The sequence below is a fragment of the Ranitomeya imitator genome, chromosome 1 (genome assembly GCF_032444005.1).
Source record: "Ranitomeya imitator isolate aRanImi1 chromosome 1, aRanImi1.pri, whole genome shotgun sequence".
Taxonomy (NCBI): Eukaryota; Metazoa; Chordata; class Amphibia; order Anura; family Dendrobatidae; genus Ranitomeya; species Ranitomeya imitator.
The window spans coordinates 249,692,097-249,718,482 of NC_091282.1; the positions used below are offsets into that span (position 1 = coordinate 249,692,097).

General features: G+C 46.9%; 1 protein-coding gene and 1 long non-coding RNA gene across 2 annotated transcripts in view; one reads left to right on the top strand and one right to left on the bottom strand.

The window, feature by feature from the left end:
• KDM2B (lysine demethylase 2B) overlaps positions 1-14,048 on the bottom strand; it is a 327,868-nt gene extending 313,820 nt beyond the window's left edge. The window contains exons 1-2 of the mRNA XM_069755447.1: positions 13,698-14,048; positions 8,646-8,787 (exon numbers count right to left, since the gene is read on the bottom strand). Coding sequence (XP_069611548.1) covers positions 8,646-8,787; positions 13,698-13,730 — 175 coding nt within the window. The 5' untranslated portion in view covers positions 13,731-14,048. The remainder of the gene's footprint in view (positions 1-8,645; positions 8,788-13,697) is intronic.
• The window catches only part of LOC138667149 (uncharacterized), a 93,927-nt gene that overhangs the window by 7,955 nt on the left and 59,586 nt on the right, over positions 1-26,386 (top strand). The gene's annotated exons all lie outside the window — the stretch shown is intronic.

Sequence of the window (26,386 nt, forward strand, 5' to 3'; positions counted from 1 at the left end):
AAAGTCTGCATTTCAAAACGTCACTACTTCACTTCCAAGCCCCGGCATGCGCCCAAACAGTAGTTTACCCCCACATATGGGGTATCACCGTACTCAGGAGAAACTGGACAACAACTTTTGGGGTCAAGTTTCTCCTGTTACCCTTGGGAAAATAAAAAATTGCAGGCTAAAAGATCATTTTTGAGAAAATTATTATTTTCATGGCTCTGCGTTATAAACTTCTGTGAAGCACTTGGGGGTTCAAAGTCCTCACCACACATCTAGATTAGTTCCTTTGGGGGTCTAGTTTCCAAAATGGGGTCATTTGTGGGGGATCTCCAATGTTTAGGCACACAGGGGCTCTCCAAACGTGACATGGTGTCCGCTAATGATTGAAGCTAATTTTCCATTTAAAAAGCCAAATGACGTGCCTTCCCTTCCGAGCCCTGCCGTGCGCCCAAACAGTGGTTTACCCCCACATATGGCATATCAGCGTACTCAGGACAAACTGGACAACAACATTTGGGGTCCAATTTCTCCTATTACCCTTGGCAAAATAGGAAATTCCAGGCTAAAAAAATCATTTTTGAGGAAAGAAATATTATTTTTTATTTTCATGGCTCTGCGTTATAAACTTCTGTGAAGCACCTGGGAGTTTAAAGTGCTCAATATGCATCTATATAAGTTCCTTGGGGGGTCTAGTTTCCAAAATGGGGTCAAAATGCGCCTTCCCTTCCGAGCCCTGCCGTGTGCCCAAACAGTGGTTTACCCCCACATATGAGGTATCGGCGTACTCGGGAGAAATTGCCAAACAAATTTTAGGATCCATTTTATCCTATTGCCCATGTGAAAATGAAAAAATTGAGACGAAAAGAAATTTTTTGTGAAAAAAAAGTACTTTTTCATTTTTAGGGTATGTTCACACGTTCCTGATTTCAATCCTTTTTTTTCAGGACAAAAAACCGCAGCTCTTTGCAGAAAACGCAGGTCCTTTTTTTGGTGCTTTTTTGATGCGCTTTTTGATGCGTTTTTTTATGCAGTTTTCTATGCAGAGTCTGTGTGTTTTCTAGGGAGTTTTTTAGGGTTAAAATGGCTGAAAATACCCTAACCCTACCCCTAACCTTAGTGGAAAAAAAAAAAAATTCTTAATTTTTTTATTGTCCCTACCTATGGGGGTGACAAAGGGGGGGGGGAGGGGGGTGTCATTTACTATTTTTTTATTTTGATCACTGAGAGATTATATCTCAGTGATCAAAATGCACTTTGGAACGAATCTGCCGGCAGATTCGGCGGGCGCACTGCGCATGCGCCCGCCATTTTGCAAGATGGCGGCGCCCAGGGAGAAGACGGCCGGACGGACACCGGGAGGCCGGGTAAGTATAAGGCTGCCGTCACACTAGCAGTATTTGGTCAGTATTTTACATCAGTATTTGTAAGCCAAAACCAGGAGTGGGTGATAAATACAGAAGTGGTGATGTGTTTCTATTATACTTTTCCTCTAATTGTTCCACTCCTGGTTTTGGCTTACAAATACTGATGTAAAATACTGACCAAATACTGCTAGTGTGACGGCAGCCTAAGGGGGGGGAGATTAGGACACGGGGGGGCATCGGAGCACGGGGGGGGCATCGGAGCATGGGGGGGTGGGATCGGGGCAGCCACACTCCGCCCACGCACTTCCGCCCGCTTCCCCGCACTTCCTGCTGCAGCGGTTCGGCACCACAAACCGCAATAAAACCCGCAGATATATTTTTGATCTGCGGGTTTTACTGCGGGTTTGACCTCACAATGGAGGTCTATGGGTGCAGAACCGCTGCGGCTCCGAAAAAAGAAGTGACATGGTACTTCTTTTTTCCCGCAGCTATTCAGCGCGGCTTTTTTTTCTGAATTTCAGGATCGTGTGCACAGTGGTTCCTGTTTTCCATAGGGTACATTGTACTGTACCCTGCATGGAAAACAGCTGCGGAACCGCAGAGGCAAAAACGCTGCGGTTCCGCAGAAAAAAACGCACTGTGTGAACATGGCCTTACAGATCAATTTGTGAAGCACCTGGGGGTTCAAAGTACTCACTATGCATCTAGATAAGTTCCTTGGGGTGTCTAGTTTCCAAAATGGGGTCACTTGTGGGGGAGCTCCAATTTTTAGGCACACGGGGGCTCCCCAAACGTGACATGGTGTCCGCTAAAGAGTGGAGCCAATTTTTCATTCAAAAAGTCAAATGGCGCTCCTTCCCTTCCAAGCCCTGCCATGCGCCCAAACAGTGGTTTACCCCTACATATGAGGTATCAGCGTACTCAGGATAAATTGGACAACAACTTTCGTGGTTCAGTTTCTCCTTTTACCATTGTGAAATCAAAAAAATTGTTGCTAAAATATAATTTTTGTGACTAAAAAGTTAAATGTTCATTTTTTCCTTCCATGTTGCTTCTGCTGCTGTGAAGCACCTGAAGGGTTAATAAACTTCTTGAATGTGGTTTTGTGCACCTTGAGGGGTGCAGTTTCTAGAATGGTGTCACTTTTGGGTATTTTCAGCCATATAGACCCCGTAAACTGACTTCAAATGTGAGGTGGTCCCTAAAAAAAATGGTTTTGTAAATTTCGTTGTAAAAATGAGAAATCGCTGGTCAAATTTTAACCCTTATAACTTCCTAGCAAAAAAAAATTTTGTTTCCAAAATTGTGCTGATGTAAAGTATACATGTGGGAAATGTTATTTATTAACTATTTTGTGTCACATAACTCTCTGGTTTAACAGAATAAAAATTCAAATTGTGAAAATTGCGAAATGTTCAAAATTTTCGCCAAATTTCCATTTTTATCACAAATAAACGCACAATTTATTGACCTAAATTTACCACTAACATGAAGCCCAATATGTCACGAAAAAACAATCTCAGAACCGCTAGGATCCATTGAAGCGTTCCTGAGTTATTACCTCATAAAGGGACACTGGTCAGAATTGCAAAAAACGGCCAGGTCATTAAGGTCAAAATAGGCTGGGTCATGAAGGGGTTAATCCGCTGCGTTTTCCGTGCAGATTTTTCCGCACCATTAGCACAGCTTTTTTTTTGCCATTGACTTACATTGTACTGTAAATCATTTGCAGATCTGCAGCGTTTCTGCGCAGAAAAAAATGCTGTAGTTCTGCAGGAAATCTGCAACGTGTGCACATAGCCTTACATTTTATAAAATGTGATGGATACAAAATGTTGTGGCAGTTTCTAATACATAAAGATTACATGTTCTCCGGCAGTTGTTAGTGCATCCTTTGTAGCAGCACGTTCAGCTCTCCTTGTCTCAGAATAGCAGTAGATGGAGAAGTATGTGACAGTCCTTGCCCAAGTCTGCTCACATTTCTCCATCAGTTGCCATTGTATGGACACAGAGAAGTGCAGTCTATGAGGAAAGCTAGACTGCAGGAGAACATATCTTAAAAACATCTTTTAAAATAAAGATAAGAAGGATTTGTCCCATTTGAAAGATTATTACTCCATAGTAGATTTGAGCAAAAAGTTTTCCAGTACCCTTGTCTAGTGGTCACCTTGGCAGTCTGTGGTAGCCAAACCGGAGCCACGTGAACTTCACCCTGCCCAGCTTTGGCACTGCTTCTATTTTTGCAGGAGACATCATATCATATCCACAATGATGAAGCCAATGAATGAGTTCAGTGACTTGTACCGTACATCAGCAGGGCAAAGGAGTTTAGCAATTTGGCTACAGCGCTGTCACCGTGACGTCACCACTGCACCCGATCAACAAAGACTGTAGCAATGGGGACAGTGTCCAGGACGCCCTCCCCCAACTCCAAGCTTGTGGAGCAATAATCTTTAAAGCAGGACAACACCCTTGAAGGGAACAGGTCACCAGGGGAAAAAAAAAAAAAAAAAAAAAGGCTATTAACCCCTTAGTGACAGAGCCATTTTTTTAAAATCTGACCAGTGTCAATTTACATAATAATAACTCTGGAATGCTTCCACATAGCCCATTGATTTTGAGATAGGTTTTCGAAACACATGCCACGTGACTGCTTGTCATTTTGCATGACGAGTTGTCATTTTGAACGACACCATTGGTTTTAACATATCATGTACTGGAAAAAAAAAAATCAAAGTGGGGTGAAATTGCAAAAAAAGTGCAATCCCACACTTTTTTGTTTGGCTTTTTACTAGGTTCACTAAATGCTAAAACTGACCTGCCATTATGATTCTGCAGGTCATTACGAGTTCATAGACACCAAACCTGTCTAGGTTCTTTTTTATCTAAGTGCTGAAAAAAAAAAAAAGAAAAGTTGCCATTTTCCGAGACGCGTAGTGTCTCCGTTTTTCGGGATCTGGGGCTGGGTGAAGGCACTTGCCATTTTTTATCTGTTTTCTATAAGGCTACTTTCACACCTCCGTCTTTTGTCCTCTGTCGCAATCCGTCGGTTTGGGCAAAAAAATGGATCCTGCAAATGTGCTTGCAGGATGCGTTTGTTGCCGATAGACTTGTATTAGCGACGGATCGCCACACGTCGCGTCCGTCGTGCGACGGATCCGTCGTGTTTTAGCGTACGCGGCGCAGAAAAAAAGTTCAATGTAACCTTTTTTTGTGCGCCCCATCCGCCATTTTCGACCGCGCATGCGTGGCTGAAACTCCTCCCCCTCCTCCCCAGACTGCAGAATGGGCAGCGGATGCGTTAAAAAACTGCAACCGCTGCCCACGTCGTGCAGTAATTTCACAACGTCTGTCGGCCCGACGCATTGCGACGGGTCCGTACCGATGAAAATGTGAAAGTAGCCTTACACGACATGGTAAAACCAATGGTGTCATTCAAAAGTACAACTCGACCCTCAAAAAACAAGCCCTCTCATGGCTATTTTGACCAAAAAATAAAAAAAGTTATGGCTCTGGGAAGGGGAGCACGAAATGAAAATGCAAAACAAAAAATACCCCTGGTCGTTAAGGGGTTAAAGGGAATTTGTCACCACTTTTCTGTCCTACCAGCTTAACCCCTTCATGACCTTGGGATTTTTCGTTTTTCCGTGTTCGTTTTTCACTCCCCTCCTTCCCAGAGCCATAACTTTTTTATTTTTCCATCAATATGGTCATGTGAGGGCTTATTTTTTGCGGGACGAGTTGTACCTTTGAACGACATCATTGATTTTAGCATATCGTGTACTAGAAAACGGGTAAAAAATTCCAAGTGCGGTGAAATTGCAAAAAAAGTGCAATCCCACACTTGTTTTTTGTTTGGCTTTTTTGCTAGGTTCACTAAATGCTAAAACTGACCTGCCGTTATGATTCTCTAGGTCATTACGAATTCATAGACATCTAACATGACTAGGTTATTTTTTATCTAAGTGGTGAAAAAAAAATTCCAAACTTTGCTAAAAAAAAAAAATTGCGCCATTTTCCGATACCTGTAGCGTCTCCATTTTTCGTGATCTGGGGTCGGTTGAGGGCTTATTTTTTGCGTGCCGAGATGACGTTTTTAATGATAGTATTTCGGTGCAGATACGTTCTTTTGATCGCCCGTTATTGCATTTTAATGCAATGTCGCGGCGACCAAAAAAACCTAATTCTGGCGTTTTTAATTTTTTTCCCGCTACGCTGTTTAACCTGATCGCTAATGCTTTTTTTTAATTGATAGATCGGGCGATTCTGAGCGCGGCGATACCAAATATGTGTAGATTTTATATTTTTTTTATTGATTTATTTTGATTGGGGCGAAAGGGGGGTGATTTAAACTTTTATATTTTTTTTATTTTTTTAACTTTTTTTCAACTTTTTTTTTTTTTTACTTTTGCCATGCTTCAATAGCCTCCATGGGAGGCTAGAAGCAGGCACAACCCGATCGCCTCTGCTACATAGCAGCGATCTGCTGATCGCTGCTATGTAGCAGAAATGGAGGTGTGCTGTGAGCGCCGACCACAGGGTGGCGCTCACAGCCACCGGCGATCAGTAACCATAGAGGTCTAAAAGACCTCTATGGTTACAATGGAGACGCATCGCCGATCCCCGATCATGTGACGGGGGTCGGCGATGACGTCATTTCCGGCCGCCCGGCCGGAAGCGGTAGTTAAATGCCGCTGTCTGCGTTTGACAGCGGCATTTAACTAGTTAATAGGTGCGGGCAGATCGCGATTCTGCCCGCGCCTATTACGGGCACATGTCAGCTGTTCAAAACAGCTGACATGTCCCGGCTTTGATGCGGGCTCACCGCGGAGCCCTGCATCAAAGCAGGGGATCTGACCTCGGACGTACTATCCCGTCCGAGGTCAGATAGGGATTAAAGTATAATTTTATTCAGTGTCAGCTATGCATTCCCTAAATATTTATGTAACCCCCTGACTCACCATGTATCACCCATATAAACCTTTTATATTTCTGCGTCATCCACATCAAGGTCTGCGTGCCGCAGCCGAGGAGAGGGGTGGAGTGAGAGAACCGAAGTCACGTCCATCGGACCGGACGGACCCTGTTAGCATACATAACGGGAGAAATATAACAGGTTTTTATGGGTGATACATGGGGAGTCAGGGGGTTACATAAGTATTTAGGGAATGCATAGCTGCCATTGAATTAAATATTTTTAGCTGGTAGGACAGAAAAGTGGTGACAGGTTCCCTTTAAGGGGTTAAACGACAATAGTTGGTGCCAACACTGATCGTGGCTGATGCAGCAAGTTGTCAGCTATAGTGTACAGCCGACAGCTGCTGGATTGTAGCCCATCGGGATGCTAGTCTCATTGCTAAGGTTAGAAAAAATTTAAAAAAATCTTCTTGGTGGTCACTAAGGGGTTAACCTGCAGTATTAGCAGTATTCAACTAAAGATATGGGGTTAATCTGCCAGGTGCCTGCACTTAACTGAACCCTGCATTCCGGCTTCAGTCATGGGGGCAGTGCCAGTTCAGTCACCACTCTGTGTATGGAGAGCAGTGGCTGTAAGGCTATGTGCACACGTAGGAAATGTTGTGCAGAGTTTTCTGCACTAAATCTGCATCTCCTGGCAGAATCCGCAGGTGCATTTTTTATGCGTTTTTTGGTGCAGTTTTTGAGCAGATTTTACCACTGTGGATTTCTATAGTGGAGGGGTGCAGAAACGCTGCAGAACTGCACAAAAGAAGTGACATGCACTTTGAAATCTGCAGCGTTTCCGCGCAGCTTTTTTTCACATTGATTTACATTGTACTGTAAATCACAGTGCAGTTCTGCAGCAGTTCGGCACTAAATTTGCATCGTGTGCACATACCCTAACTGTGCTCCCGGCCCTGACTGACAGCAGCTCTGCATTGAGGCTGGCTGTCAGTCAGTGACGGGGCGCAGTTACAGTCACTGCTCTCCATACACAGAGTGGTGACTGAACCCGCATTAGCGCCACCCCCGTGACTGGAACCCGAATGCTGCTGGGGAGAATAAAGTTAATTTTCTCTCCGCAATGTTTGGCTAAGTGTGGGTAGGTTAATAACGCTATTACCCTGCAGATTAACCGCATATCTGCAAGTTGATAGCATTTTTTTCTGGTGACAGATTCCCCTTTAATTTAGTTCTGAAACTTTTGACACATTTGGGTGAGAGGATCTATGGAAATGCTTCAGAGGCTGAGCTGGTGAGTGATCCTGAGGGACGTTTCCATCATGTCTTATCCGCACAGCATGTGCCAGTAACCGAACACCAGCAGGCCTGTGATAGGACAACTATGGGACTCTTTCTCTCTAGACCAGGGGTGGGGAATCTTTTTTTTTCCCTCTACCAAGGGCCATTTGGATATTTATACCATCCTTCGGGGGCCGTACAAACTCCACCCACAAAGTGCATCCTTACTCTGGCACTGGTTTCAGGACATAATCTTTCATTGCATGCCCTCCAGTGTTCAGTAGTGAACACTGCCTGTGTGTGCTAACAGAGCAAGAAGAAATTAATGAGCTGGTTGTAATCGAAATACAGCTCCCTGCCCACCAAGAATGCAGACCCTGAGAATCTGCTCGGGGGCCTGATAAAAGGTCATTGAGGGCTATAAATGGCCCCGGGGCCTGAGGTTCCCCACCCCTGCTGTAGGGTAACACATTACTGCAGCTTTCCGTGACTATGCCGCGCTGAATACAAGCACAAAATGCTAATTTGTACCAATTTAATTGTGGAAAAAATGATTTAAAAATAATAACCCTGGGGTGCCAACTTCAATTTTAATTTGTTTCTGTATAGTTTATCAACAAAAAAAAAAATCACAGGCAGAAAATACAAGTCTACAGCACATAATTCTAATATTGCGTCATTAGCTGCATTCGCTGTAAAATAGTTGTCAAAATTACCAGTACAAGTTACTTCAGCATAAAAAAAAAAAAAATCAGGGACGCCTCACATTATTTTTTAAGGGACATGGACAATAAAGTGCCCTATTGTTACTACTGTCCTGGAATTTGTGGACGGTGGCAACTCTGCGCCCATGAAACATCAGTGCCCACTGCCCAAGTGTGAGTGAGCCCTGGCAACACCGTGACACCAGCCCCGGCCACTCCCTGCAGGGCCGCAGATCTGCCGCCTCCCTCAGCTCTGCGCCTCTCACGTCTGGCTCATTACTGTGCACATTTCTGGCGGGAAATTCAAACCCGCTCCAATGTGACACGTGCGGGCAGCGCTGAGGTAAAGAGCGGCACATAACGGCCCCGGGACTGCAGCCATCACTACCTCTGCCGTCCATGTACTGCACAAAGTCCCCTCGGTAGTTGTTGCTGCTCAGCTTCTGCTCCAGGCTGAAGCCGCGGATGCTGACCATGTCCTCCACGTCAGACAGCTCGTTCTCTGCGTACTGTGTCCGGCCAATGGTCCTCTGTGGGGAGAACAGACATGGACGAGCTCAGACACAAAAGTCACCCGCTGGGAGATGCAGATTAGCATAAATTACATATGAGTGCAGCCCACTATGTGCACGGTATAGTGAGCGGCCCGATATAAAGCAATCAGCACTGCAGGCACCGCGCGGGTGACGTAAGGCACGCAGGACATTTACATGATGCCATGTGTGGTAATGGGAGCCCGCTGGAGCTCCGAGCATTGTGCGCCAGGGCCTGTCTCCAGGGGGCGCGGAGAGCAGCTGTTCCTTCCTCAGCCGCCAGCAGGGGACAACACACAGCTACGGCACAGACCATAACAAAGCCATGCGAGCAGCCAGCTGAGCCCACTGACACAGCCTCACACTGCAGGGAGCACGCTGACATTGCCCCCCATAGTACAGCAACAGTGAGCACACTGACACAGCCTCACACTGCAGGGAGCACGCTGACATTGCCCCCCATAGTACAGCAACAGTGAGCACACTGACAGTCCCCAATAGCAAAGCCACAGTAAGCACACTGACACAGCCCCACCCATAGCACAGCAACAGTGAGCACACTGACATTGCCCCCCAATAGCACAGCAACAGTGAGCACACCGACACAGCCCCACCCATAGCACAGCAACAGTGAGCACACTGACATTGCCCCCCAATAGCACAGCAACAGTGAGCACACCGACACAGCCCCACCCATAGCACAGCAACAGTGAGCACACTGACATTGCCCCCCAATAGCACAGCAACAGTGAGCACACCGACACAGCCCCACCCATAGCACAGCAACAGTGAGCACACTGACATTGCCCCCCAATAGCACAGCAACAGTGAGCACACCGACACAGCCCCACCCATAGCACAGCAACAGTGAGCACACTGACATTGCCCCCCAATAGCACAGCAACAGTGAGCACACCGACACAGCCCCACCCATAGCACAGCAACAGTGAGCACACTGACATTGCCCCCCAATAGCACAGCAACAGTGAGCACACCGACACAGCCCCACCCATAGCACAGCAACAGTGAGCACACTGACATTGCCCCCCAATAGCACAGCAACAGTGAGCACACCGACACAGCCCCACCCATAGCACAGCAACAGTGAGCACACTGACATTGCCCCCCAATAGCACAGCAACAGTGAGCACACCGACACAGCCCCACCCATAGCACAGCAACAGTGAGCACACTGACATTGCCCCCCATAGTACAGCAACAGTGAGCACACTGACACAGCCTCACACTGCAGGGAGCACACTGACATTGCCCCCCATAGTACAGCAACAGTGAGCACACTGACACAGCCTCACACTGCAGGGAGCACACTGACATTGCCCCCCCATAGTACAGCAACAGTGAGCACACTGACAGTCCCCAATAGCAAAGCCACAGTAAGCACACTGACACAGCCCCACCCATAGCACAGCAACAGTGAGCACACTGACATTGCCCCACAATAGCACAGCAACAGTGAGCACACCGACACAGCCCCACCCATTGCAAAGCAACAGTGAGCACACTGACACAGCCCCCCATTAGTAGTAATGAACACACTGACACAGCCCCCCAGCACAGCAGCAGTGAGCACACTGACACAGGCACCTCCCATAGCACAGAAACAGTGAGCACACTGACACAGGCACCTCCCATAGCACAGCAACAGTGAGCACACTGACAGCCTCCCATAGCAAAGCAACAGTGAGCACACTGACAGCCTCCCATAGCAAAGCTATGTCCTGGAACAGCAACAGTGAGCACACTGACACAGCCCCCCATAGCAAAGCAACAATGAGCACACTGACACAGGCGCCCCCCCCCCCCCAGCTGCCGTGACAATACTGACAGCCCCCACACACAGACACAGCCGCCCCCCACAACAAAACACCAGTGAGCACACTGACACAGCCCCCCCACAGCAGTGACTATACTGACACAGCCCCTCACAGCACATCAACACTGAGAACACTGACAGCAACACTGACACAGCCCCCCCATAGCACAGCAACAGTGGGCACACTGACACAGCTCCCCCACAGCACAGCAGCAGTGAGCACACTGACACAGCCCCCCATAGCACAGCAACAGTGAGCACAGACACAGCCCCCCATAGTAGTAATGAACACACTGACACAGCTCCCCCACAGCACAGCAGCAGTGAGCACACTGGCACAGCCCCCCATAGCACAGCAACAGTGAGCACAGACACAGCCCCCCATTGCACTGCAACAGTGAGCACACTGACACAGCCCCCATAGTAGTAATAAGCACTCTGACACAGCCCCCATAGTAGTAATGAGCACACTGACACAGCCCCCCCATAGTAGTAATGAGCACACTGACACAGACCCCCCAGCACAGCAGCGAGCACACTGACACAGCCCCCCCATAGTAGTAATGAGCACACTGACACAGCCCCCCCATAGTAGTAATGAGCACACTGACAGACCCCCCCCAGCACAGCAGCGAGCACACTGACACAGCCCCCCCCATAGTAGTAATGAGCACACTGACACAGCCCCATAGTAGTAATGAGCACACTGACACAGCCCCATAGTAGTAATGAGCACACTGACACACAGCCCCCCCCATAGTAGTAATGAGCACACTGACACACAGCCCCCCCCATAGTAGTAATGAGCACACTGACACAGCCCCCATAGTAGTAATGAGCACACTGACACAGCCCCCATAGTAGTAATGAGCACACTGACACAGCCCCCATAGTAGTAATGAGCACACTGACACAGCCCCCATAGTAGTAATGAGCACACTGACACAGCCCCCATAGTAGTAATGAGCACACTGACACAGCCCCCCCCATAGTAGTAATGAGCACACTGACACAGCCCCCCCCATAGTAGTAATGAGCACACTGACACAGCCCCCATAGTAGTAATGAGCACACTGACACAGCCCCCCATAGTAGTAATGAGCACACTGACACAGCCCCCCATAGTAGTAATGAGCACACTGACACAGCCCCCCATAGTAGTAATGAGCACACTGACACACAGCCCCCCCCATAGTAGTAATGAGCACACTGACACAGCCCCCATAGTAGTAATGAGCACACTGACACAGCCCCCATAGTAGTAATGAGCACACAGCCCCCATAGTAGTAATGAGCACACTGACACAGCCCCCCCCCCATAGTAGTAATGAGCACACTGACACAGCCCCCATAGTAGTAATGAGCACACAGCCCCCATAGTATTAATGAGCACACAGCCCCCCCCCCCCCATAGTAGTAATGAGCACACTGACACAGCCCCCCCCCCATAGTAGTAATGAGCACACTGACACAGCCCCCATAGTAGTAATGAGCACACTGACACAGCCCCCCCATAGTAGTAATGAGCACACTGACACAGCCCCCCCCATAGTAGTAATGAGCACACTGACACAGCCCCATAGTAGTAATGAGCACACTGACACAGCCCCATAGTAGTAATGAGCACACTGACACAGCCCCCCATAGTAGTAATGAGCACACTGACACACAGCCCCCCCCATAGTAGTAATGAGCACACTGACACAGCCCCCGTAGTAATGAGCACACTGACACAGCCCCCCATAGTAGTAATGAGCACACTGACACAGCCCCCATAGTAGTAATGAGCACACTGACACAGCCCCCATAGTAGTAATGAGCACACTGACACAGCCCCCGTAGTAGTAATGAGCACACTGACACAGCCCCCCATAGTAGTAATGAGCACACTGACACAGCCCCCGTAGTAATGAGCACACTGACACAGCCCCCGTAGTAGTAATGAGCACACTGACACAGCCCCCCATAGTAGTAATGAGCACACTGACACAGCCCCCGTAGTAATGAGCACACTGACACAGCCCCCGTAGTAGTAATGAGCACACTGACACAGCCCCCATAGTAGTAATGAGCACACTGACACAGCCCCCATAGTAGTAATGAGCACACTGACACAGCCCCCCATAGTAGTAATGAGCACACTGACACAGCCCCCGTAGTAATGAGCACACTGACACAGCCCCCGTAGTAGTAATGAGCACACTGACACAGCCCCCATAGTAGTAATGAGCACACTGACACAGCCCCCCATAGTAGTAATGAGCACACTGACACAGCCCCCCATAGTAGTAATGAGCACACTGACACAGCTCCCATAGTAGTAATGAGCACACAGCCCCCCCCCCATAGTAGTAATGAGCACACTGACACAGCCCCCGTAGTAATGAGCACACTGACACAGCCCCCATAGTAGTAATGAGCACACAGCCCCCCCCCATAGTAGTAATGAGCACACTGACACAGCCCCCGTAGTAATGAGCACACTGACACAGCCCCCATAGTAGTAATGAGCACACAGCCCCCCCCCATAGTAGTAATGAGCACACTGACACAGCCCCCGTAGTAATGAGCACACTGACACAGCCCCCATAGTAGTAATGAGCACACTGACACAGCCCCCATAGTAGTAATGAGCACACTGACACAGCCCCCATAGTAGTAATGAGCACACAGCCCCCCCCCCCATAGTAGTAATGAGCACAGTGACACAGCCCCCATAGTAGTAATGAGCACACAGCCCCCCCCCCCATAGTAGTAATGAGCACACTGACACAGCCCCCATAGTAGTAATGAGCACACAGCCCCCCCCCCCCCCATAGTAGTAATGAGCACACTGACACAGCCCCCCCCCATAGTAGTAATGAGCACACTGACACAGCCCCCATAGTAGTAATGAGCACACTGACACAGCCCCCATAGTAGTAATGAGCACACTGACACAGCCCCCATAGTAGTAATGAGCACACAGCCCCCCATAGTAGTAATGAGCACACAGCCCCCCATAGTAGTAGTAGCACACAGCCCCCCACAGGACAGGGACCGCACTGACGCCCCCACACTCAGGTGTACACACCAATCTTCTTCTTGTCGCGCTCTTTGCCTCCATGTTGTGATGGAGCAGGGGTATACAGTGCGCGGCTCCGCTCTACAGGGCCGGTAGTCCGCAGTGCATTGTGCTGAGGGGAGAAGCTGCACCACACAACAATACAAAGTTACTGATCACAGGTCCGCTCTACAAAGTACACGGAAGCCATGCAGGCTGTGCGGCCGCTGACGCCATCATCTACAGGAGGCAGCACTGATTCCGGGCACAGCAGGGGCCACATGACTGAGAAGTTTGCTGTGAACACGCGTGGGCTGCTGGTAACAGTGAATCAGACATTAGCTGACACTCGGAAGCCTTTTCCTATTGATGTTTTGGCCGGTCACGGGGGCTGGATGTGCGCAGGCGCAGTGGCCGAGCTCTTCTTTATTTGTTATGATTCGTGCGTGCAGTGTGCTCCTCTGTAGCTTCCACAACATCGCGTTGGGTGGGCGGAGTCAGCCTATTTCCACGCCCCCTGCTGCATGTGTTTTTGTTGTGTTTCCATGGGATTCTTTTTGTCTGGAGCAGAGCAGGTTGCGGTAGCAGTATGGTATATGCACTGTGGTAGTACGGTGCATCCACGGTGGTAGCAGTACGTTGTCACACTGTTGTAGTATGGTGTCACACTGGTAGCAGTACGGTGTACGCACTGTGGTAGTATGGTGTCACACTGGTAGCAGTAAGGTGTACGCACTGTGGTTGTATGGTGTCACACTGGTAGCAGTATGGTGTACGCACTGTGGTAGTATGGTGTCACACTGGTAGCAGTACGGTGTACGCACTGTGGTAGTATGGTGTCACACTGGTAGCAGTATGGTGTACGCACTGTGCTAGTATGGTGTCACACTGGTAGCAGTACGGTGTACGCACTGTGGTAGTATGGTGTCACACTGGTAGCAGTACGGTGTACGCACTGTGGTAGTATGGTGTCACACTGGTAGCAGTATGGTGTACGTACTGTGGTAGTATGGTGGTACACTGGTAGCAGTACGGTGTATGCACTGTGGTAGCAGTACGATGTACGCCCCGTGGTAGCAGTACGGTGTACGCACTGTGGTAGTATGGTGTCACACTGGTAGCAGTATAATGTACGTACTGTGGTAGCATGGTGTAACACTGGTAGCAGTACGGTATATGCACTGTGGTAGCAGTACGGTGTACGCCCCGTGGTAGCAGTACGGTGTACGCACTGTGGTAGTATGGTGTCACACTGGTAGCAGTATAATGTACGTACTGTGGTAGTATGGTGTAACACTGGTAGCAGTACGGTATATGCACTGTGGTAGTACGGTGTAACACTGGTAGCAGTACGGTGCACGCACTGTGGTAGTATGGTGTCACACTGGTAGCAGTATGGTGCATGCACTGTGATAGTATGGTGTCACACTGGTAGCAGTATGGTGCATGCACTGTGATAGTATGGTGTCACACTGGTAGCAGTACAGTGTACGTCCCGTGGTAGCAGTACGGTGTATGCACCATGGTAGCAGTACGGTGTACACTCTGTGTTAGAATGGTGCACACACTGTGGTAGTAGTACGGTGTACACACTGTGTTAGCAGTACGGTGTACACACTGGAAGCAGTACGGTGTACACACTGTGGAAGCAGTACGGTGTACACACTGGTAGCAGGACGATGTACACACTGTGGAAGCAGTACGGTGTACACACTGGTAGCAGTACGGTGTACACACTGTGGTAGCAGTACGGTGTACACACTGGAAGCAGTACGGTGTACACACTGTGGTAGCAGTACGGTGTACGCACTGTGGAAGCAGTACGGTGTACGCACTGTGGTAGCAGTACGGTGTACGCACTGTTTTATGGTAGTAGAATGGTTTACACAGTGGTAGTAGTATGACATACACAGGGCCGGTTTTAGACAAAGTGGGACCATGGGCAAAAGTTAAAAAAGGGGGGCCCCAAATGCTAATATATCGCACCATCACACAGAAACTTTTCTGTTGTATTTACAAGTGCTAAGTCCAGGACGCTAAATGAGCGCAATTGACAATATTGAAGTTGTTCAACCCTTGTTTCCCATCCTCTTTAGGGTAGGCTCAGTAATCGGCAGCGCTTTGGACGCAGCACATGTCTGCTGCTGACTATTGAACTGAGGTGAATCTGCATGTGTTCACGTCCAGTACATTGTATGGGTGAAATTTATCTTGCAGAGACAAATAAAGATAAATTGACATGCTCCAGTCTGGAGAGACGCGCCCCACATCTGTGCACGCATCGTGGGCATGGAATGTCTTTAACGCCTTAAGCCCCAAGGGTTGTTTGCACGTTAATGACCGGGCCAATTTTTACAATTCTGACCACTGTCCATTTATGAGGTTATAACTCTGGAACGCTTCAACGGATCTTGGCGATTCTGACACTGTTTTTTCGTCACATATTGTACTTCATGATAGTGGTAAAATTTCTTCGATATAACTTATAATTTATTTGTGAAAAAAAACGGAAATTTGGCAAAAATTTTGCAATTTTCCAACTTTTAACTTTTATGCCCTTAAATCACATACATATTTCACACAAAATAATTAATAAGTAACATTTCCCACATGTCTACTTTACATCAGCACAATTTTGGAACCAAAATTTCTTTCTGTTAGGGAGTTATACGGGTTAAAAGTTGACCAGCAATTTCTCATTTTTACAACACCAATATTTTTTAGGGACCACATCACATTTGAAGTCATTTTGAGGGGTCTATATGATAAGGTACCGTCACACTAAGCGACGCTGCAGCGATACCGACAACGATCCGGATCGCTGCAGCGTCGCTGTTTGGTCGCTGGAGAGCTGTCACACAGACCGCTCTCCAGCGACCAACGATCCCGAGGTCCCCGGTAATCAGGGTAAACATCGGGTAACTAAGCGCAGGGCCGCGCTTAGTAACCCGATGTTTACCCTGGTTACCATCGTAAAAAAACAAACACTACATACTTACATTCAGCTGTCTGTCCCTTGCCGTCTGTTTGCTGCACTGACTGCTGGCCGCAAAGTGAAAGTGAAAGCACAGCACAGCGGTGAGTCACACAGCGGTGACTCACCGCTGTGGCTGTGCTTTCACTTTCACTTTGCGGCCAGCAGTCATTGCAGGAACCAGACGGCAAGGGACAGACAGCTGAATGTAAGTATGTACTGTTTGTTTTTTTACGATGGTAACCAGGGTAAACATCGGGTTACTAAGCGCGGCCCTGCGCTTAGTTACCCGATGTTTACCCTGGATACCAGTGAAGACATCGCTGAATCGGTGTCACACACACCGATTCAGCGATGTCTGCGGGGAGTCCAGCGACGAAATAAAGTTCTGGACTTTCTTCCCCGACCAGCGATCTCCCAGCAGGGGCCTGATCGCTGCTGCCTGTCACACTGGACGATATCGCTAGCGAGGACGCTGCAACGTCACGGATCGCTAGCGATATCGTCTAGTGTGACAGTACCTTTAGAAAATACCCAAATGTGACACCATTATAAAAACTGCACCCCTCAGGGTACTCAAAACCATTATCAAGAAGTTTATTAACCCTTCAGGTGATTTACAGGAATTTTTGGAATGTTTAAAAAAAATTAACATTTAACTTTTTTTCACAAAAAATTTACTTCAGCTCCAATTTGTTTTATTTTACCAAGGGTAACAGGAGAAAATGGACCCCAAAAGTTGTTGTACAATTTTTTCTGAGTACGCTGATACCCCATATTTGGGGGTAAACCAATGTTTGGGCGCATGGCAGAGCTCGGAAGGGAAGGAGCGCCGTTTGACTTTTCAATGCAAAATTGACTGGAATTGAGATAGGACGCCATGTTGCGTTTCGAGAGCCCCTGATGTGCCAAAACATAAAAAAAAACACAAGTAACACCATTTTGGAAAGTGGACCCCCTAAGGAACTTATCTAGATGTGTGGGGAGCATTTTAACCCACCAAGTGCTTCACAGAAGTTTATAATGCAGAGCCATAAAAATAAAATATCATATTTTTTCACAAATATGATCTTTTCGCCCCCAATTTTTTATTTTACCAAGAGTAAGAGAAGAAATTGGACCCCAAAAGTTGTTGTGACATTTGTTCTGAGTATGCCGATACCCCACATGTGGGGGTAAACCACTGTTTGGGCGCGTGGCAGAGCTCGGAAGGGAAGGAGCGCCGTTTGACTTTTCAATGCAAAATTGACTGGAATTGAGATGGGACGCCATGTTGGTTTGGAGAGCCCCTAATGTGCCTAAACATTGAAACCCCCCACAAGCGACACCATTTTGGAAAGTAGACCCCATAAGGAACTTATCTAGCTGTGTTTTGACAGCTTTGAACCCTCAAGTGTTTCACTACATTTTATAATGCAGAGCCGTGAAAATAAAAATTCTTTTTTTTTTTCACAAAAATTAATTTTAACCCCCAGTTTTATATTTTCCCAAGAGTAACAGGAGAAATTCGACCCCAAAAGTTATTATCCAATTTGTCCTGAGTACGCTGATAACCCATATGTGGGGGTAATCCACCGTTTGGGCGCATGGCACAGCTCGGAAGGGAAGGAGCACCATTTGGAATGCAGACTTAGATAGATTGGTCTGCAGGCGTCACGTTGCATTTGCAGAGCCCCTGATGCATCTAAACAGTAGAAACCCCCCAGAAGTGACACCATTTTGAAAACTAGACTCCCCAAGGAACTTATCTAGATGTGTTGTGAGAACTTTGAACCCCCAAGTGTTTCACTACAGTTTATAATGTAGAGCCATGAAAATAAAGAATCATTTTTTTCCACAAAAATTATTTTTTAGCCCCCAGTTTGGTATTTATCCAAGGGTAACAGGAGAAATTGGACCCCAAAAGTTGTTGTCCAATTGTCCCAAGTACGCTGATACCCCATATGTGGGGGGGGAAACCACCGTTTTGGGCGCATGGCAGAGCTCGGAAGGGAAGGAGCGCCATTTGGAATGCAGACTTGGATTGGTCTGCAGGCATCATGTTGCATTTGCAGAGCCTCTGATGCACCTAAACAGTAGAAACCCCCCAGAAGTGACACCATTTTGGAAACTAGACCCCCCCAAGGAACTTATCTAGATGGGTTTTGACAGCTTTGAACCCCCAAGTGTTTCACTACAGTTTATAACGCAGTCGTGAAAATAAAAATTATTTTTTTTTCCCACAAAAAGGTTTTTTTTAGCTCCCCAAATTTTTATTTTCCCATGGGTAACAAGAGAAATTGGACCCCAATAGTTGTTGCGTAATTTGTCCTGAGTATGCTGATATCCCATATGTTGGGGTAAACCCCTGTTTGGGCACACGGGAGAACTCGGAAGGGAAGGAGCACTGTTTTACTTTTTCAACGCAGAATTGGCTGGAATTGAGATCGGACGCCATGTCGTGTTTGGGGAGCCCTGATGTGCCTAAACAGTGGAAACCCCCAATTCTAACTGAAACCCTATCCCAAACACACCCCTAACCCTAATCCCAACCATAACCCTAACCACACCCCTGTTGTGAATTCTGTTGTCGAGCTCCCTCCTGTGGTCGTGAATGGTACTTCGGCGAGTTCTGTCCATGGACTCCCTCTAGTGGCTGTGAGTGAAGCTGCTGCTTCTGAGGTTCCTTACACAGGTGACGTGGTTTATCCTTTGGTTGGCTGCTCTATTTAACTCCACTCAGATCGTTACTCCATGCCAGCTGTCAATGTTCCTGCATTGGTTCAGTTCGCTCTTGGATCTTTCTGGTGACCTGTCTTCTCCAGCAGAAGCTAAGTTCCTGATAGTTATTATTTGTTCACTGTTTCCTTGTCCAGCTGGTTATCATGATTTTGTCTTGCTAGCTGGAAGCTCTGGGATGCAGAGTGGCATCTCCGCACCGTTAGTCGGTGCGGAGGTCTTTTTGCACACTCTGTGTGGTCTTTTGTAGTTTTTTGTGCTGACCGCAAAGATACCTTTCCTATCCTCTGTCTGTTTAGTAAGTCTGGCCTCCCTTTGCTGAAATCTGTTTCATTTCTATGTTTGTGACTTCATCTTAACTCTCTGAGGCAAGGTAGGCTTTATTTTCTATCTCTAGGGCTAGCTAGCTCTTAGGCTGTGAAGAGGCGTCTAGGGAGAGTCAGGAACGCTCCACGGCTATTTCTAGTGTGTGTGATAGGATTAGGGGTTGCGGTCAGCTGAGCTCCCACATCCCAGAGCTTGTCTTGTGTCAGTTTAACTATCAGGTCGTGCCGGGTGCTCCTAACCACCAGGTCATAATACACCCCTAACCCTGACACACCCCTAACTCTAATCCCAACCGTAAATGTAATCCAAACCACAACCCTAACTTTAGCCCCAAACCTAACTTTAGCCCCAACCCTAACTAACTTTAGCCCCAACCCTAATTAACTTTAGCCCCAACCCTAACCTTAACTTTAGCCCCAACCCTAACCCTAACTTTAGCCACAGCCCTAACCCTAACTTTAGCCCTAACCCTAGCCCCAACCCTAGCCCTAACCCCAACCCTAACCCCAACCCTAACCCTAGCCCTAACCCTAATGGAAAAATGGAAATAAATACTTTTTTTAATTTTTTTATGTTTCCCTAACTAAGGGGGTGATGAAGCGGGGTTTGATTTACTTTTATAGCGGGTTTTTTTGCGGGTTTTTATGATTTGCAGCTGTTACACACTAAAAGACGCTTTTTATTGCAAAAAATATTTTTTGCGTTGCCACATTTTGAGACCTATAATTTTTCCATATTTTGGTCCACAGAGCCATGTGAGGTCTTGTTTTTTGCGGGATGAGTTGACGTTTTTATTGATAAAATTTTCGGGCATGTGACATTTTTTGATCGCTTTTTATACTGATTTTTGTGTGGCTGAATGACCAAAAACCAGCTACTCATGAATTTCTTTTCTGGGGGGGGCGCTTATACCGTTCCACGTTTGGTAAAATAGATAAAGCAGTTTTATTCTTCGGATCAGTACGATTACATCGATATCTCATTTACGTCTTTTTTATGTTTTGGCACTTTTATACGATGAAAACTATTTTATAGAAAAAAATAATTATTTTTGCATCGCTTTATTGTGAGGACTGTAACTTTTACTTTTTTCGCTGATGATGCTGTATGATGGCTTGTTTTTTTGCGGGACAAGATTACATTTTCAGCGGTACCATTGTTATTTATATCCGTCTTTCTGATTGCGTGTTATTCCATTTTTTGTTCTGCAGTATGATAATAAAGCGTTGTTTTTTGCCTTGGGTTTTTTTTTGTTTTTTTACGTGTTATGATCCGGTGACCTTGGAGCAGCATGAAAACTTTCACTGGAGTAGGTGGTAACTATACTGACCGCAAATCCTGATCTTAACACCGCAACTAGAAGTAGTCGTGAGGTGTACCTAACAAGCCCTTGACACCTTGTCACAACCGGAGGACTAAATACCCCTAAAGATGGAAATAGGAATACTACCTTGCCTCGGAGCAGAACCCCAAAGGATAGGCAGCGCCCCACAAATATTGGCTGTGAGTAGGAGAGGAAAGACACAGTCAGAAAACAGGATTTAGCACAAGAGGCCACTCTAGCTAAAATAGGAAAGGATAGCACAGAGTTCTGTGCGGTCAGTATTAAAACCCTTCCAAAAATATCCACAGCAGATTATACAAAAAATTCCTCCATCTAACTAAAGACGTGGAACGTATATATGCAACTCCAGAGACTACTAAACTCAGAGCAGGAATACAATCAAAAAACAAGCACACAGCTTGTGTGCCATAGAAAAAGAAACAGACACTTATCTTTTCTGAATTGGCAGCTAAGCAGGAGAAGCCAGACAGGGATCCAACACTTCCCAAGAAACATGACAACAGGCAAGGACTAATGAGTCCTGCAAACCTAAATACCCCAGTCAGAACTGCAATCAGCAGATACACCTGTCCAGGACTGCAGCCCAGAGACAACTGCATTACCACCTACAACCACCGGAGGGAGCCCAAAAGCAGAATTCACAACATTTACGGTGTTCACTGAAGGGGTTAACTAGTGGAATAGTTTTATAGGTCGGGTCGTTACGGATGCGGCGATACTAAATATGTGTACTTTTTTTTTTTTAATTTAGATAAAGAAATGTATTTATGGGAACAATATATATAAAGATTTTTTTATTTAGGAATTTGAAAAAAAAATTTTTTACACATCATTTTTTTTACTTTATTACTTTGTCCCAGGGGGGGACTGTTATGATAGGCAATTCAGTAACACAATGTACATAGCGATCAGAGCACATACAGTGATCTGACAATAACCCAAAATAATAGAACGAGCTCTGAGACGTGGAAACTCTGTAGACCGCAATTCCTGATCCTCTCCAAACACAACTAGAGGCAGCTGTGGATTGCGCCTAACGCTCCCTATGCAACTCGGCACAGCCTGAGAAACTAACTAGCCTGAAGATAGAAAAATAAGCCTACCTTGCCTCAGAGAAATACCCCAAAGGAAAAGGCAGCCCCCACATATAATGACTGTGAGTAAGATGAAAAGACAAACGTAGGGATGAAATAGATTCAGCAAAGTGAGGCCCGATATTCTAGACAGAACGAGGATAGGAAAGATAACTTTGCGGTCTACACAAAACCCTAAAGAAAACCACGCAAAGGGGGCAAAAAGACCCTCCGTACCGAACTAACGGCACGGAGGTACACCCTTTGCATCCCAGAGCTTCCAGCAAAACAAATAGACAAGCTGGACAGAAAAAATAGCAACAAATAGCAAAGAAGCACTTAGCTATGCAGAGCAGCAGGCCACAGGAATGATCCAGAGAAACACAAGTCCAACACTGGAACATTGACAGGAAGCATGGATCAAAGCATCAGGTGGAGTTAAGTAGAGAAGCAGCTAACGACCTCACCAGATCACCTGAGGGAGGAAACTCAGAAGCTGCAGTACCACTTTCCTCCACAAACGGAAGCTCCCAGAGAGAATCAGCCGAAGTACCACTTGTGACCACAGGAGTGAACTCTGCCACAGAATTCACAACAGTACCCCCCCCCCCTTGAGGAGGGGTCACCGAACCCTCACCAGAGCCCCCAGGCCGACCAGGATGAGCCACATGAAAGGCACGAACAAGATCGGGAGCATGGACATCAGAGGCAAAAACCCAGGAATTATCTTCCTGAGCATAACCCTTCCATTTAACCAGATACTGGAGTTTCCGTCTTGAAACACGAGAATCCAAAATCTTCTCCACAATATACTCCAATTCCCCCTCCACCAAAACCGGGGCAGGAGGCTCAACAGATGGGACCATAGGTGCCACGTATCTCCGCAACAATGACCTATGGAATACGTTATGTATGGAAAAAGAATCTGGAAGGGTCAGATGAAAAGACACAGGATTAAGAACCTTAGAAATCCTATACGGACCAATAAAACGAGGTTTAAACTTAGGAGAGGAAACCTTCATAGGAATATGACGAGAAGATAACCAAACCAGATCCCCAATACGAAGTCGGGGACCCACACGGCGTCTGCGATTAGCGAAAAGTTGAGCCTTCTCCTGGGACAAGGTCAAATTGTCCACTACCTGAGTCCAAATCTGCTGCAACCTGTCCACCACAGTATCCACACCAGGACAGTTCGAAGACTCAACCTGTCCTGAAGAGAAACGAGGATGGAACCCAGAATTGCAGAAAAACGGCGAAACCAAGGTAGCCGAGCTGGCCCGATTATTAAGGGCGAACTCAGCCAAAGGCAAAAAGGACACCCAGTCATCCTGATCAGCAGAAACAAAGCATCTCAGATATGTTTCCAAGGTCTGATTGGTTCGTTCGGTCTGGCCATTAGTCTGAGGATGGAAAGCCGAGGAAAAAGACAAGTCAATGCCCATCCTACCACAAAAGGCTCGCCAAAACCTCGAAACAAACTGGGAACCTCTGTCAGAAACAATATTCTCTGGAATGCCATACAAACGAACCACATGCTGGAAGAACAAAGGCACCAAATCAGAGGAGGAAGGCAATTTAGACAAGGGTACCAGATGGACCATCTTAGAAAAGCGATCACAGACCACCCAAATGACTGACATCTTTTGAGAAACGGGAAGGTCAGAAATAAAATCCATAGAGATATGTGTCCAAGGCCTCTTCGGGACTGGCAAGGGCAAAAGCAACCCACTGGCACGAGAACAGCAGGGCTTAGCCCGAGCACAAATCCCACAGGACTGCACAAAAGTACGCACATCCCGCGACAGAGAGGGCCACCAAAAGGATCTAGCCACTAACTCTCTGGTACCAAAGATTCCAGGATGACCAGCCAACACCGAACAATGAAGTTCAGAGATAACTCTATTCTTCCACCTATCAGGGACAAACAGTTTCTCCGCTGGGCAATGATCAGGTTTATTAGCCTGAAATTTTTGCAGCACCCGCCGCAAATCAGGGGAGATGGCAGACACAATTACTCCTTCCTTGAGGATACCCGCCGGCTCAGATAAACCCGGAGAGTCGGGCACAAAACTCCTAGACAGAGCATCCGCCTTCACATTTTTAGAGCCCGGAAGGTACGAAATCACAAAGTCAAAACGGGCAAAAAACAACGACCAACGAGCTTGTCTAGGATTCAAGCGCTTGGCAGACTCGAGATAAGTCAAGTTCTTATGATCAGTCAATACCACCACGCGATGCTTAGCTCCTTCAAGCCAATGACGCCACTCCTCGAATGCCCACTTCATGGCCAGCAACTCTCGGTTGCCCACATCATAATTTCGCTCAGCAGGCGAAAACTTCCTGGAAAAGAAAGCGCATGGTTTCATCACTGAGCAACCAGAACCTCTCTGTGACAAAACAGCCCCTGCTCCAATCTCAGAAGCATCAACCTCGACCTGAAACGGAAGAGAAACATCTGGTTGACACAACACAGGGGCAGAAGAAAAACGACGCTTCAACTCTTGAAAAGCTTCCACAGCAGCAGAAGACCAATTGACCAAATCAGCACCCTTCTTGGTCAAATCGGTCAATGGTTTGGCAACACTAGAAAAATTGCAGATGAAGCGACGATAAAAATTAGTAAAGCCCAGGAACTTTTGCAGACTTTTCAGAGATGTCGGCTGAGTCCAATCATGGATGGCTTGGACCTTAACCGGATCCATCTCGATAGTAGAAGGGGAAAAGATGAACCCCAAAAATGAAACCTTCTGCACACCAAAGAGACACTTTGATCCCTTCACAAACAAAGAATTAGCACGCAGGACCTGAAAAACCGTTCTGACCTGCTTCACATGAGACTCCCAATCATCCGAGAAGATCAAAATGTCATCCAAGTACACAATCAGGAATTTATCCAGGTACTCACGGAAGATGTCATGCATAAAGGATTGAAACACTGATGGAGCATTGGCAAGTCCGAACGGCATCACTAGATACTCAAAATTACCCTCGGGCGTATTAAATGCAGTTTTCCATTCATCGCCTTGCCTGATTCTCACCAGATTATACGCACCACGAAGATCTATCTTAGTGAACCAACTAGCCCCCTTAATCCGAGCAAACAAATCAGATAACAATGGCAAGGGGTACTGAAATTTAACAGTGATCTTATTAAGAAGGCGGTAATCTATACACGGTCTCAGCGAACCATCCTTCTTGGCTACAAAAAAGAACCCTGCTCCTAATGGCGACGATGACGGGCGAATATGCCCCTTCTCCAGGGATTCCTTCACATAACTGCGCATAGCGGTGTGCTCAGGCACGGATAAATTAAACAGTCGACCTTTTGGGAATTTACTACCAGGAATCAAATTGATAGCACAATCACAATCCCTATGCGGAGGCAGGGCATCGGACTTGGGCTCATCAAATACATCCCGGTAATCAGACAAGAACTCTGGAACCTCAGAAGGGGTGGATGACGAAATTGACAGAAATGGAACATCACCATGTACCCCCTGACAACCCCAGCTGGACACCAACATGGAATTCCAATCCAATACTGGATTATGGGCTTGTAGCCATGGCAACCCCAACACGACCACATCATGCAGATTATGCAACACCAGAAAGCGAATAACCTCCTGATGTGCAGGAGCCATGCACATGGTCAGCTGGGTCCAGTATTGAGGCTTATTCTTGGCCAAAGGTGTAGCATCAATTCCTCTCAATGGAATAGGACACTGCAAGGGCTCCAATAAAAACCCACAACGTTTAGCATAATCCAAGTCCATCAAATTCAGGGCAGCGCCTTAATCCACAAACGCCATGACAGAATACGACAACAAGGAGCATATCAAGGTAACGGACAGAATAAATTTTGACTGTACAGTACCAATGGCGGCAGACCTAGCGAACCGCTTAGTGCGCTTAGGACAATCAGAGATAGCATGAGTGGAATCACCACAGTAGAAACACAGCCCATTCCAGACGTCTGTGTTCTTGCCGTTCAACTCTGGTCATAGTCCTATCGCACTGCATAGGCTCAGGTTTAATCTCAGGTAATACCGCCAAATGGTACACAGATTTACGCTCACGCAAGTGTCGACCGATCTGAATGGCCAAAGACATAGACTCATTCAAACCAGCGGGCATAGGAAATCCCACCATGACATCCTTAATGGCTTCAGAGAGACCCTTTCTGAAAATGGCTGCAAGCGCAGATTCATTCCATTGAGTGAGCACGGACCATTTTCTACATTTCTGGCAATATAGCTCTATCTCATCCTGAGCCTGACAA